This window comes from Parasteatoda tepidariorum, chromosome 3 (genome assembly GCF_982258835.1).
Source record: "Parasteatoda tepidariorum strain Cologne lab strain chromosome 3, Ptep-v5.0, whole genome shotgun sequence".
NCBI classification, from domain to species: domain Eukaryota; kingdom Metazoa; phylum Arthropoda; class Arachnida; order Araneae; family Theridiidae; genus Parasteatoda; species Parasteatoda tepidariorum.
The window spans coordinates 80,247,971-80,263,316 of NC_141757.1; the positions used below are offsets into that span (position 1 = coordinate 80,247,971).

A 15,346-nucleotide genomic window follows, 5' to 3' on the forward strand; every position below is an offset into this window, starting at 1 on the left:
CATTAATTATCGTCTATTTGTTAATTTTTATTGAAATAAGATGTTCTGATATTTGTTTACCTTAACTGTATTTAGAATGTTCTGATATTTAGAACTATTATCCGTAAAAATCTATTTCCTGGACTTGCTGAAGTCTGAACGATTCCGGAAATGGGACTTTCAACTCTGCTACCAAAATGTTAGCCAAAATTAATATAGTAAGTATTTTAAGAGCAGTTACTGAACAACAATTTTACTAATATATTTCAGCATTAAAATGGTATTTAAGAATCCACATGATTTTCAGACACTTATTGATTTCTTGAGGAGACTCAACATTGTCAATCTTGAATTTCTCTGATAACTTTGAGTGTCTAAGGAAAATGCAAAATTTCTAGCACATTTATCACAGATAGTCGTGAATCAACTTGAATGTGTTATTTTATATTCAATGGGAAAAAATTGAGTTTTGTAATGCAATTTTTTATTTTTGTACATCAAATGATAATAATTAAAGCCCTAGAATCAATTTAGAACTTTATGAAATGAATGTGTTAGAATCAGGAGTGAAAGTTATAAAAATTCCTCTTAAGACTGTAGGTTTAAAAAATAAAAAAGTATTGTGTTTAAAGTTCTAAGCAGATAAAAAAAATTAATAAAATTTAGATACTAACAAAATAAAAACAGGTATTGCTAATAAAATTAGTCAACGAAGTTTGGGCAAGAAAAGAAATATAAACATACCTAAGACTCATAATGACTGCTTAAAAAATAAAATTACAACAAATAATCTCCCTTTATTTAAGAATGAAACTTTGCCTCACTAGATACAAAAAGAAATGTCTGCTTTTTACAAATATGTAACACTAACTAATTTAATATATCAGAATTTTCTCCAGAATTAAGATTTTTTTATCATTCCTGAAACTTTAAAATAAATTAAGACTTAATTCTAAAAATAAGATGCTAAAGTAATCATTTAATTAGCTAATAATAAAAGTAATTCCTCGATAACACACATCACAACAAACAAATACCTCCGTCAAAGTTTGAGTTGCAGTTCTGCCTTATTCTATCTTACAGATGTTTAAGAGACAGAAATCTCTCAAAGGACTAAAAATTTTCCCTCCAGGTGAAAATTTCACATTTTCCCAAAAAACTCAAAATTGAAGAAAAACTTCAAGATTGTTGGTACAGTTCAAGTTCAACTTATGTTAGTAAAATTTATAACCTACCAAGTTGCGTAGTTTCCTCTTCAGCTGGAACATTAGAAGTAATGTTTCTCTCTTTCTTTAAAAATATTGGAGCTATTGTGGGTGCTGCATTCACTTGGGACCAATATTGATCATATTGACTTTCTGCAACAGGAGGAGGCACTGGAGGAGTATATACCTGCAAAAATCAATATTTTAATAATGTAGGATATTTTCCATACAATAAAAATTAAAACATACATAAAACCTATATCATTTCATTTTTTAAAAAGAAATCAAAACGTAAATTTATTATTGACATTGTAACTTAATACAAAAGTTTCATTTCAAAGCTTCTCTAACAATACATCATTTACCTGATTATAAGGATAATCTGACATATGATTGTAATCGATTGTCTGCATTGCGAGTGGAGGGTTATCATGCACATGCCCATAATCAAATGTCTCCTTTCCACCTATTATAGGTGGTGCAACAGGTTCAACAGGTGCGTTCCACAGTCTCTCTTCAACATTATTAGATCCACTCCACTGAGGTTTGCTCCAGAAATTAGTTTCTCCACTCTTAGGCATAAAATTATCTGAAATAATTAAAGACTAAATTTTAAATAATATTTAAATAAGCGAAAAATAACATTCAGCTTCAAATGGAGGTGATACTGTAAAAATAAAGTAAGGCTGTCATTGGGTTTTATTTTTGTTACACTTTTTCAACTCAATACCCCACTGTATGGAACCTTGAATTCAGTGACATGAAGAAGCGGAGTCATGGGTGTGAAATATGATAAAATCAGAGTCAATGGTTATTCATTCATCCGAAAATCCATATTTCGTTAATCCATATAAGATGGATGAATTGCATACGTTATAACAAAATGCTTTATAACAGAAAAATAGATTTAATAACAATATCGAAATTGATGTTAATGTTACAGTGTAGGAGTGGAATCTGAATATTAACTAACAATACATCACAGTGCAGAGCGCTATCTGTGAGAATAAGAAGTAAATATTATTAACAATAGGATCAATGGCCCAAGGCATTCATCCAAAGCGGACTATCAATTGACAACAAACGTAAAATAACAAATGTAGTTTACTAGCAAAACAAAAATTTTTTAAGGTAGTGACTACAAACTAAAGAAATACCTAAGATAAATTTATTCATACTTACATGAGCCAGATTGCAATCCTATATCATTTTTTATAAATTTGTTCTTTTAACCTTTAGCGTTTTAAGCTGTTCTCCGCACATATTTAACTTCAGAAATACTAAAAAATCTTCAACTATTTGAGTGTTTAGTGTTCTTTTATTTCCTCAAAGATATGAAGTACACGAAAAATTACAGAAAAAATATATCCCCTTTCATTGAAATAACATCAATATGTTTCATAAGTGTACATTTACATTTGAAGGTGTGGCTAAAGGATTAAATTAGCTATCATTCGTAACAACTAGTTTAGATATTAGTACTAATACGCAATTGTTGTTAATGCTCGGCCACAGGGGTATTTTTATCACCTCCATTGAAAGACTCGTAAAAAAATTGAATTAATCAGATTTGAAAAATTAGTTGTTTGAACCTTTTTTCTTTACTAAATTAACGTTCAAGACAATGCCAAGAATCACTACAAACTACAGTTTTTTATCCCGCTATTCACTACACTACTTTAAAAAAAAGTAGCACACTATACTACAAAATAAAGTAGGGACTGCAATAGTTTTGCTACTTATAGTGTGGTGCAAATGCTGACCACTGATTTAGAGATCAAAAAGATTAAAAAAATTATATTACCAGAATCAGATTCAAATGGCCTATCAGTATGAAATATTTCAGAAACATGACTAGGAGGTGCTGGAGTCTTCAAAAGAGGAGGATTAATATTACGCTCATTGACTTCATCTGGTATATGAGGATGCCCGGGAGCATGAGATAAAGACACAGGTGGATGAATTTGAGGAGGTAGAGATGGGGTTCCATCTGATGGTGGAGTTTGTTGCATTTGTATCCATTGTTTGGCTAGTTCTGCCCAATCAACTAAAATGAACATTATTTTAATTAATAAATTTAGTATATTAGTGAACTTTAAGGTCAATTAAAATAATTATATAACAGATACAAAAAGGAAAAAAATCAAAAAAATTGCATAAGAACAATAGTTAATTTTATTATTTGTTTAAGAAATAAAAGTTTGAATTTGTTTAAAAAATAAAAGTAGCCTAGCAATCAACACATTTAGTGTTCCTACTTTCAAATAAGTTAAGGTACTACTAGTTTCGTTATAATTTTTATCTTAATGTTGACATGAATTGTGAAAAAATATTACAAAAAACCTTTGATGTCAATTACCTTGGGACATTATAAACAAAATTCTTATTATACTAGTAAAATTTAGAAAAAACTAGTAAATTTTAGAAAAAACTTTTGAATTATAATTCTATATTTTAAATAGAGACCTACACAGGATTTTGCTTTAAAGAAGAAGATATAAAATTAGAACAGAAGGAAGTTTTAAAAGCTTACATTTAAAGCAAATAAGTTCCAGAACTCTCTTTTGATTAGTTGCATTACTAATAAAATTAAAGCAAAAGCAAATAAAATTTCCATTTAGCTTTTATAACTTTATTTCATCTGGTATAATATACTCTCTTAAACTGCTCTTAGAGTTCTTTTCCCCCTATTTTAAATTGCTCAACAAATAAAGTGTAAACATTTTCAACATCCTGGCTTGGGCTAGTGTCTGGGTGAATTGCTCTTTTTCTGATTGTGTTTTATTAATAAAACCCACTTTAATACAACAACCCTGTCAGCTTCAAATAAATAAAAGTATGTCTGGCAGAAGAGAAGCTTTGTGCAGAGACTTGTAACACTATTCCCATCTGTTTTTCCACTCTTCTCTACTTTGTTGTTGTGTAATCTATATATGTGCTAGTATTTCCTTTAGATCATCATTAGAATGAACTCTGAACCTTTATATTTAGCTCATTAGTACAACTTTAGTGAAATATAAAAATAAATCCAAAAAATCCTCCACAATAACAAAATAAATTATTTTTCAAGCTTGCATTTGATAATGATGTTTGCATAATGATGCTCAGTAAAAGATTTTAACTCTCAGGTATGAAGATATATTCTTTTTCTAGATGCAAAATCAGTTTTCTTACGTTATAAGTAGGGAAAACGCTTTATTTCGAAGAAATATTCTCTCAAATTTGCCTATTTGTAATACCACCATATGGTTTAGGGAAAGAAAAAAAAGAGGGAATAGCATTGTAACTAACAATGTATAGTTATTACCTGTATAAAACATGTATATCAGACTTGCTACACATTTACATTACAATATGTTAAAAGTTATAAAACAGATAAGAATATATTTCTTTTAAATTTTAACTTAAAATGGGGTATAACATGGGTCAAGTTAGTTCTAGTTAAGTAGATAATCTTCTCTTAGTGCTGTTGTTTTAATCTGTCAAATTCTTTCTTTTATTTTATTTAATAGGTAATAAATAAAAAAACTACATTTATCACCAGAATTTGTTTCAACTATTTTTTTTTACTTAATTTCATGTTCATATAATAAAAAGCAGCTCATCATATCAATGTATACTGAAATACAATTTATTAAAAAATTATTCGCATAAATTTCAGTCAAATTTTTTTTTGTTATTATTATAGATGCAAAATCAGTTTATAGAGCAAAGATGAACTACAATACTGACACTGGAAAGATTAAAATAATTTATTAATATGGACAACAACACAATACTATACATTTCGTGTTTGATGATTTGTTAGCCAAATACTGCAATAAATGAAGTTAGGGTAATTATCAGTCAGCCTGGCACAAGTTAAATGTCGCCAAAATATATACATCTCCAGTTTCTTTTTTAATTTAATTTATTTTTTTCAAAGAAATAAAAATTTCAATAGAATCCATTGCGAACCTAATCAAAAAGTAACAGAGCTAGTTTTAATAGTTAATTAGACTAATTCCCTTCCATAGGAAATCTAATAACTGATATAGTGCTCCTTCCATGATCTTCATTAAAAAACAATCAGCACAAACAAAAAGAGCTCACTATAAGAAGCAGCTGATAATGGTAGCAAAACTGGGTGAATTCTTGAGATGCTTAATAAAATTATCAATTTATTAAAATATAAATAGATATGTATGACTTACTCTGCTCATGTGGCACATCATTAAACATAGCGGGTTGCAAAGCCCACTGATTCCAACCTTGTGATCCCCACATTATTCAACTAAATTAAGAAATTTATTAGTGACAATTTTACTGTACAAATGACAATAGATAAAAGGGACCTTAAATTACTCACTTAATGCCGAATATTAGAATTGACGAAGTTTTCAATATTAAAAAGTACTTAAAAAGGAATTTTCAATTTGAACAATATCACTTTTAAAAAAATATTACAATAATAAAGTGGCAATTATTTAGTCTCCCACAAGCGCTTCAGAACACAATTTTTGAAAACTAAATATCATAGCAATAGTAATGTAACAAGGGAAAAATTCCATAGAATCAGCAATCTCAAATATAATGATAGAAAATGCAAATGATCTTTAAATATTTTGACGCATTATATCAGTAAAGCGTGTTACACCGCTAAAACTTATACAAAACGTAGAATTTCATATTAAAAATGTCTAAATAAAACACAAAACAAACATCAAATACGATTACAATTAATTTTAAAACTGTCTACCACTACATTCCTGAAATATGCCTCTAGATGACGCTGCTAGTCAAAGTGAATTTATATATTAAGTGTTTAGCAGCACAAAAACAATAAGTCAAAAGCGTGCAAGAATCGAAAAGCAAAGTTTTGTTTGATAAGGAAATCTCTCATAGAAAATATTACTCCACAAACTATTCTTTCCTGTAGTCTAGTTGGAGGGGGTATTAGGGGAAAAGGATCACCTGCATTGTCTTTTATGTTGTTGTAGTTCATTTACGTCACACTGAAGCTGCACAATGGGCTATTGGCGACGGTGTGGGAAACATCCCTGAGGATGATCCGAAGACATGCCATCACAATTTTGATCCTCTGCAGAGAGGATGGCACCCCCGCTTCGGTATCCCGACGACCTGCACGCGAAGTCGAGCACTTTACGGTTGCACAGTTTAACAAGGACCCATACCGCACACCCTCGGTCCCTACGCAGACTGATTCAAGTGTTCACCCACCCACACACTGACCGCAGCCAGTGATGCTTGACTTCGGTGATCTGCTGGGAACCATGCCTTGACGATCAGTCCACTGCGGGACCATTGTCCCTGATGCAACACAGATTCTTTCAAAAGATTAAGAGAAGAAAAAAAAGCGAAGGAACAGTTTCCAATGAATAACACGTTGGAACAAATTTTTAATAATTAGCAACATATCCAAACTTGAGTTATTGCTACAGGTTCTCTGGAATTAGTGTGTTTTAGATTAAATAAGATTTTTTAAACTTTTCTGTTATTGTTTCTACACATATATCGGTTTTTTTTTCGCAAGATATGAAGGCAATATTTTAATATGGGACATTGTTTTAAATTAATTGCGATTTTAGACCTTGCATGTTATGGAATAAACAAGATTTTCTTTTAAAGCATTTTCCTTTTTATTTCTAAATATACAAGGATATTTATGGTAAATATGACGTCCTCTCTTTATTATTAAATCCGTTTTAATCCATCCCTGTGTTAAAGAAAGAAATTACAGAAAATTCCCAACATGATCACACGTATGTCAGTGCTATATATATGGTCTGTGTGCTTTGCACTAATTATAAAGAAACATCCGTTGGAAATTACTTGAGATATGTCGGTGTTCCCAGAAAATATAATCAGTAAATCAAATGAATAACGTGATGCAAAAAATTTCCAAATGAACCACCCTTATGTTAGCGCTAAAGATATCCTAGTTTTTGAGCTAAATGAGATTTGTTTTGAACTAAGTATGATTTTTTTCTTGAAAAACTACAATAAATATTTCTAGCTATATATAAAAATTTTCAAAAAATACGACACATATGTTTTAATATGAAATCAAAAATGAATCTCGTATTGCAAAAATGCCTACCATTTTTCTTACAGTAAATATGAATTGGAATTTGCATGCTTTGGACTAAAAATTATTTAAAAAAAAAGCATTTATAAGAATTTCTATTTATACATCAGTCTAATCGGTGCTAATAGAATCTTTTTTTAAAACTTTTTTTATTTAGAAATAAAAAAAGTTTTGAAAAAAGATTCTCATATACGTTTAGTAATAGAACTATTACTAAACGTATATGGGATATTATTGATGAATACGATTCCCTTATTTTAACATAAAACCAGTTTCAAATAAATCATTCGGTGTAAAAAAACGAGCGCTAGACCAATAAATACAAGAATATTTTTGGGACAAGGGAAGAACCACAAAAATATTTTTGCCAACTTTGATAATTATGTTAGTAGCTGTTTTTCTTGCTGCATTTAAGTATTAATGAAAAGAGACAAAAATAAAATAGCAAATGAAGACGCAGAACTTTGTTTTTTGAAGTGCAAGCGTTTATTAGGTTTTGCATAAAATATAAAACATTTTCAAATACTTGCAGAACTAAAGTTTCAGAATTAATTATCGTATATTGCTGGTCCATTTGAAGTTACAGGTGGATAGCACCTTTTTAAGAAATGATCTGAAAGGGAAAAGAACGAATTATATTGAGTAATAATCACAATAAATGTATTACATGTATTAGTATAATAGTGTCCGTTAGAGTGAGTACTGTATGTTGATTTCAAAATTTTATATACGAACCTTGTAGTGTTTTATAAAAGAAAATAAAGTCAATCTTGAGAAGTTTAGCGTAGACATATCCAAAGCCTTTACAACTTCTACTTCGATTATAACACTGCAACCCTATTTTTGTTTTATTTTATAGCCGGCGTTGAATTTACAATTATCAATGTTCAAATCCGTTGCCTTGAAGACACAGGAACTCCTGGGTAAAACTAGCCGTCAGGGAGGACTTTTTGATGGAACTAACCTGAATTTGTGCTACATGGAGAAGAAAACCAAGAAAGCCACTAATGGTTAGACCCACGACTAGGGAATTCTTACCCATGAGCCGTCTGTCCCTGAGGATATTTTAAGCCAGTCATTGCGAGTCGGGAGAGGAATTCGAACCTGGGTCGTTTCATTGGTTGGCGAATACTCTATCCCTTAGCCACAGCAGCGCACTGCAACCCCATTGTAGTCCTTGGTTGTATAACAAAGTTGTCATTACTTTACAGGTGACCCTAAACCGATATACAGATCTCGAGACCGGGGACCGAGGCCTCAGGTTGTACAGAGCCAATTTGCGAGACCTCTAAAAGGGTCGACAAGTTTCAGTTAACATGACTGGTTTTTAATCACAATATATCAAAAGATAATTTCTTAGACAACAACGAATTGTAAACAATCTGAAGCCCTATGTAAAAGGACATCAAATAAAAATTAAAAATTTAATATTGCTAAACTGTGATAGTATACAGCTTATAGTGATAGTATACAACATTAATAATTTTAAAAAAAAATTCGATTAAAAAGATTAAAAGAAAAATTTAACGTAAAAAAATAGTTAAAAGAATTTTTTTTTTCGTATGTAATTCGTTGTAAAGGCCCCTCACCAGTTAGGGGCCCTGGGCATGTGCCCTGAATGCCCTCTATCAAATCAGTCCCTGCAGGTGACCCCGTCCTACTTAATATTTGTGAGTATTTCACAGAATGATATGTTGTCACACGCAGAGCTCGCAGTGAGATCAAAAAAGTTAAAAAGGTTTAAAAAAAAGTTATTTAATCAAACAATTATCTTACATTTTATTATTTAGTAGGAACCACTTATAACTAACTCGCATTTAACGAGATTCCGAATTTAAGAAGAAAAAAAACTGGTGTATTTTGTTAAGTGCGATGTTACAAGAATGCACTGCTTCAGCGAGCAAGTTTTTTCTTGAATTAAACGAGAGAAATAATTTTGAATGAACGACATAATACACTGGTGGACAAAAATTAAGAGATGGAAGACATTTTCCCAAATATCTCAAAAAATACTGAATATAAATAAATGAAATTTGGTATGTATATAGCTTATTCCATGATAATAAAGTATGTAAAACAAAAATGAAAGTGCCATTCACTGGCAGGACCTATTGCCAATAAATCCAATGTAGTCTAAACTTAAAGATAAAAGATGACAATAAAAGTGAGGCTTGTACAGTGTGTGTTGCCTCTAGTATGGTGTATGGTCACCCCTGACAGACAGACAGCATGCACAACGAGTATGCATGCTGTTAATAAGGGAGATAGGGAGGACTTGTGGAAGACCCTCCCATTCTTCCACCAGAGCAATTTTTAACTCCAGAATGGTTCTGGGGAGAGGTTGGCGCATCGCAATAGCTCTCTTAAGAGCATCCCAAGCATGTTCAATAGGATTCAGGTCAGGGGATTTGGCTGGCCAATCTATTCATTGAATATCCTCGCTTTCCAGATACTCATCAACCATGAGAGCCCTATGGGGTCGCGCATTGTCTTCCATAAAAATGAACTCACGGGCCAACAGCGCCCCCGAAAACGCACATAGGGCTCTAGGACCTCCTGCCTGTACCTCTGGGCATTCACGGAACCATTGTCAAACACATGGAGCGGTGTGCGGGTATCTTGGATGTGCGAATGAATGTGCGAAAATGCTTTCCATCTCTTAATTTTGTCCACCAGTGTATTAGAAAAAAATCAAAGAAAATGAATGTAGTGCCTCGGACAAAAAAAACTTTCATTACCGACATGTACTGTGGAATCAGTCTTGAAAAATTTATTGAAGTTACAGAACACAGGTTATGAAGCAATTAAAGCAATAAGTTCTTTATGACGGAAATTAAATGCACTAAACTTTTACAAAACTAAATAATAAATACTGATTGTAATGTATTACCAGTCTTGAAGGGGTTTTGGAACTCTACAAAGAAGACATGTCAAACTTTATTATTCATAAGGGCATTCATTCTTTATTATTCATAATGTATCAATTACTTTATTTGGATCATTCTTCAAGGTTCGTAGAAAATCTTTCAGTAATTGTTCGCGTAACTCTTTCCTCCGCTAGGTTTTTCCATGCTTTAACCATATTTAAAATTCTTTCCACTGTTTCGGAATTCTTTTCAAAAAACGGATGAATATAGTTATTGTAGACAACAGCTGATCCATTATAGGGTATGGGTAGAAAGCACCATATCAAAAATATGAACTTGAAAAAAAAAGTAACAAATCATTGTTATTTCAAATATCATAAAAATAAACTAACTTATTCGAAAATGCAACTTATTTATTTATGAAACTAATAATAAATAAACTAATTTATTCGAAACAAAAATTCTCTTTTTGATTAAAGAAATTCAGAGATTTCGAGTTTTAGATATTTTCGATAACAGAATTAAAAGCAGTAGTAGCACAACAAATATCTAAAAGCCTCGTATTTGATAAATCAATGTTACAAATCATTTTTAAATAAAAGAGAGCTCTCCCTGCTCTATAACGTTCGCCAACCAAAGATTACTTTTTAATTACAGTACAGTTCACTTTGCGAACTAAGCTCGTTCTGCTCATAGTCAAGTTAGGCCTGTTTGATGTGTGTAATATTATTCGGCAATATAAATAACCGAAGAAACAACGTTAAAACAGAAATAATTGCAAAACAAAGAAACTTTATTTCTTATCGCAAAAACTATATACTTCCATCATGGAACCTATATTCTTAAAAATTATGAACAGTTTTCGGTAAAATATTTTCGCTTCTAAATGCATGCATCGCAAAAACACTATCGATTCGAATTATTGGTCATATATAACTTTATCTATACATTATTATTGCTTTTGTCTGTTTTAATAACGCATTACTTTTTTCAACTTATATACGTTTTACTACAGTGCCATTTTCCTACTATATGCTTAGACCCAGATAGCAAGCAACTTTACGGTATACGTTGATGACCGCCCTTAAATGTGCAGTTTTAGAATCCTTGTCTAAGAATAAATCTGAAAAAAAGTTAGGCACTTATATTGCAACTTATATTTAAGCGATAAAAATAACATATAACGCTGTCGCAAAAACTTATTTGATTGCTGGAGGAAATAGAGTGAAGTTAAAAAAACGATTATTTAAAACATGAATGTCGATTGTATTTTTTGTTTCCTTCTAGCTTAATTATTCCCTAGCCCTCTCCTAATGTATATACTTTTTTGATTTCCGTTTTGAGAAGAATTTTTTAAAGATATGAAATATGAACGGTCATCACAAAAATCCTTTGCATGATAAAGAAGAACTATAGCCATGAATGTTGCAAAAGTTCTTGCACAAATTTCTAGGCTTACAGAATTCGAAACGATTTAACTTTAAATGCTCACTCAGACTTTTAATTGTTCTTAACTTTGGGGTAAAATGTTCTCTTTGAATCATGTATTTCTCGAATTCATGCATATTTTTCAGCCAGGTCGGGGTTGATACTTTTTTTTATCGTTTACTTAATAAAAAAGTAATTTTCTCAATTTATTGTTTACTGATTATAAATAATTGATTAAAATATAATTGAAATAATTAAAACTATTTACTTTCGCCCATCGAAATCCTGGTATCCACCACAGGAAATATTCAACTGCTTGGAAAAGCGAAAAGATTATCCAATATTTCAACCAATGGAAGCCAGTAACTTCATCCATTTGCATCTGTCGAAATCTATAAAATAATTATTAATCGAGGAATAGAAAAAATGATAAACCTTTTAAAACGTTATTCGAAACTTTATTTGTACTTCTGAAAAAAAAAACATATTTTTTAAAATATTTGTATGTTTTTAGTAAGATTAAAATTATGTTTTTTAAGGAAAAAAAAAACGGATTACCCTGAATAAGTTTGATCGAACCTTCAAGTTCTAGGACTCTATCTTAATAATTCGAAAGGATGGCCTTAAATATGCTAATTAATTAGTGCAGATGATATTTTAAGTTATGAAATCAGACACAAAAACGTACTTTCTCTGAATAAACAAACCTTTTTCGCATTTTTAACCCCTCCCCCCCCAAATATAGGGGGTAGCCGCAATTTGGGAAATACGGTCTCCATATTTCGGTCAGGAGAGCGATCCAAAGTTTTGAACCTTTAAAGTTAATTTTGCTTCATCTTCTACCACATCTTGAGAACTTTTTAATCGAATTGAAAAAATTCTGCACACAATTATAAAATTTGTTTATTTAAGGATAATTCCGTACAAAAAATAAAGTTTAGTAAATATTTATTATTTTATTTAATAATAATCGAAAAAAATTTGAATCGTAAGACGTACATCTTTAAATCATTTGAAAGTATGTAATTTACAAGTTGAAAGTATGCAAGTATAGATAAACATAGATATAGTATACATAAATTATTATTTTCTAATTTAAATTATTTTTCTTACAAAACTTAAACTTTATTAAACAAAACAAATTAATAGGTGTTTTATTTATATCTTTTAATTAAAATACATTAAGTATTTTAAAAAATTTTAATAAAACTCTTTTAAATTTAACTAAAGGATTTTTTTATTTTGAAATAAATATTTTAAGTTTTTATTAAATTTAATTAGGAAAACGTAAACAAAATTGCACTATAATTCTTGATAAAAAATTATGTATTAGCAACAAAGTTTGCAATCTCAGTGACATTATCTTCATTTTGAGTAATAAGTAGTTCTTTTCCATTTATTCCTTTTTTCAATCTTTTTTAGCAGGAAAATTTCAAAGATATGCAAAATAATTAGAGATAATTATTAAATAATGAATTGAATAAAAAACAAACTTATGCTGGAAATAAAATTTTTTTTATTCGATTAGTATAAAATAAGAAAAATAAATGGAAAAGTTTCACAGAAAAAGGACTATATTTTGTATTTTTATAAAAAATGTAAGACTAAAAAGCTGAAAAAAATTATTATACTTATGTATGGTTAAAGGTAGGTAAAAAAAAAACTAGATTTGTTTTTCAACACTGCATAGTTAAACAATCTAATCGCGTTGCTTATTGAAAAAAAAAACTGTAAAGCAATGTCTTCTGGTACTTGAGGTGCTTAATTTAACATAAATATTTTTGCAAGCGGGTGGTAATTGTGTCCTCAGACTTAGCCACGCTTTTGTTGCAAATAATGGTTATTTTGAAAGCAATGTTGCATTATTATTATTTTTTTTTAAATTAACAATATCATCTGATGACAAACTGTGTTACTAATTTTGAAACTTTTAATAATAAAAAAATTTAATGTTTCCTGAGCAGCGCGCATCAAACTCTTTATTTCTATTTCTTTCCGTTTTTCTTTGCAAGAATTCTCAGTCACTAAAATTTCTTTATTGTTCAAGCCGTATGTCCACTTTCAACCACCACAGCAAAGAACCATGATTGAACTTATAGCATTGAATAATACTTTTTAAGTTGATAATATTATTTAATTAAGTCGATTTAGCCTTGAAGATACAGAGATGTATAAGATTCAAAATAATATTTTTAGAAATAATTCAGTACATTAGCTTTTTTCTCTCTGTAGCATTTTTTTTCTCGTTAATATATACTATATATATATATATTATTATTAATGATAATAAAATTTAGTTACAATGAATAAAAATTCATTCATTTATACCGAACAGTATGAGAACAAGATCTAAACTTAATATCACTGGAGGTTAATGAATTTTTTAAATCGTTAGTGTATTTTCGGAGACCAAATATTATAAAATATTACTTACGACGCGTAAGCAGGGTAAAGTATCAAAAAGACATCGAATAAAAATACAGCTCCAAATGATAGAAAAAGGAAAACTAAAACTGCCACTGTGATAGCTGTAATGAAAAGTAAACATTATTGATATTTAGATATATATATATATATTCAAGGGTTAAATCCACTTAAAGTATTCGCTTTTGATAACACATAATTTGTTAAGTTTGAAGTGGCAAAACGGTTGAAAGATCGTGTTCAAAGCTTTTGTAATTTTCAACCAATCAAAGTAATTATTGGTCAAAACCAGCGGAAGAAATAAACAGCTTCTTTTTCTTCATTTTTTTAATGCTACTAAAAATCTTAAAACAGTTTGTTAAACAAGCTTAAGGAATCTTTTGAAAATTTCCGACAGGGATAATCTCATTTATGAAAGTGACAGTCACCTTACATCAGTTCCCATTCTTCTAACTTATTTGTAAACAATCACGAAACATTTACATAACTAAGAGGCCTCCCCAACTTTTGTCCGTTCCTCTTGCCAACCCCGTGGTGGCTTAGTCATCTTTGTTTCACTCCCTCTAAAATTCGATATTTTAAAAGAATCAGCCTGCTTACAAATATGTGATTATTAATAGCCTATTTAAGAGCATTTTGTTAAGATGTTAATCGTATCAAAATGAACGATTACTTGGACTTGAAAAAAAATCAACTGTACTTAAAAAAAAAACTTAAAAATTATGAACATGGAATGTGTGAAACAATAACAAATAATAAAAATGAGAGGTAATTTTGCTTGTTAACAGTCTATAACGATAACCTAATATTGAATAACAGTTCAAATTGCAAACTGTTTTTTATCTCTTTTGAGACATTTATATTTCTCAAAATTTTCTAAATAAATGCTATGATATTTATATCTTGTGCCTAATCTTAATATTAAAGGTCGTTTAACGGATAATTTAATTCAATTAAGGCTTATTGTACAAGAGATTTAAAATTGCATGGCACTTAAAACTAAACATTTCAAGCTATTTCACTTACCTGATGAAGCATTTCACAAAGCAAATCGTTACAAATTACTGATTTTTTACCTGATATTGCATAGGATCCTTTTATACCAGTAGCATTTTCAAATTTCTCCATTATTTTGTGCACAGTAGGGTTTTCTGCAACTTTCTCTGAAAATGTGGAAATAGCTTGCCTAAATCGATTAACTACTGACTCGGCCATGATTAATAATTGAAAATTTTAATTTTTCAGTTGTGTTTATTATAATTTTATTTATTATCTGTAGGAGATTTTACTGAGCTGTTCTTCCCTTTCTATTAAGTAAAACATCACTGATTCTGGTAAGTTTAAAAATCAAGCAT

General features: G+C 29.9%; 2 protein-coding genes across 5 annotated transcripts in view; both read right to left on the reverse strand.

The window, feature by feature from the left end:
• The window catches only part of LOC107450894 (uncharacterized), a 29,528-nt gene extending 23,574 nt beyond the window's left edge, over positions 1-5,954 (reverse strand). Inside the window, exons 1-5 of one of the 3 annotated variants that reach the window (XM_016066827.4) lie at positions 5,533-5,954; positions 5,378-5,457; positions 2,989-3,231; positions 1,550-1,773; positions 1,215-1,371 (exon numbers count right to left, since the gene is read on the reverse strand). In XM_016066827.4, the coding sequence (XP_015922313.2) occupies positions 1,215-1,371; positions 1,550-1,773; positions 2,989-3,231; positions 5,378-5,450 (697 nt within the window). In that variant the 5' untranslated portion in view covers positions 5,451-5,457; positions 5,533-5,954. Of the gene's footprint in view, positions 1-1,214; positions 1,372-1,549; positions 1,774-2,988; positions 3,232-4,491; positions 4,627-5,377; positions 5,458-5,532 lie in introns of those variants that run through there. The other 2 variants (XM_071182082.2, XM_071182085.2) reach the window with 2 other exon arrangements.
• A 1,781-nt stretch (positions 5,955-7,735) lies between these two features.
• Positions 7,736-15,333, reverse strand: LOC107450887 (receptor expression-enhancing protein 5). Of its 2 annotated transcripts, none has more exons than XR_011636965.2 (5): positions 15,068-15,333; positions 14,002-14,095; positions 11,836-11,959; positions 10,163-10,474; positions 7,736-7,885 (listed from the first exon to the last, which is right to left on the reverse strand). XR_011636965.2 is itself a non-coding variant. In XM_016066815.4 (5 exons), the coding sequence occupies exons 1-4, from the start codon at positions 15,204-15,206 to the stop codon at positions 10,271-10,273; spliced, it is 561 nt and encodes a 186-aa protein (XP_015922301.1). In that variant the 5' UTR covers positions 15,207-15,333; the 3' UTR covers positions 7,736-7,885; positions 10,261-10,270. The 2 variants fall into 2 exon arrangements, 1 of the variants encoding a protein (XP_015922301.1); XM_016066815.4 differs by having other exon boundaries at positions 10,261-10,474.
• Positions 15,334-15,346: the final 13 nt, after the last annotated feature.

Coding starts and splice junctions, on each gene's coding strand:
- LOC107450887 (XM_016066815.4), bottom strand. CDS start 15,206: ATGGCCGAGTCAGTAGTTAATCGATTTAGGCAAGCTATTTCCACATTT. Junction 14,096..15,067: donor AGGATCCTATGCAATATCAG/GTAAAAAATCAG, acceptor TTTTCATTACAG/CTATCACAGTGGCAGTTTTA. Junction 11,960..14,001: donor CTTTACCCTGCTTACGCGTC/GTAAGTAATATT, acceptor ATTATTTTATAG/ATTTCGACAGATGCAAATGG.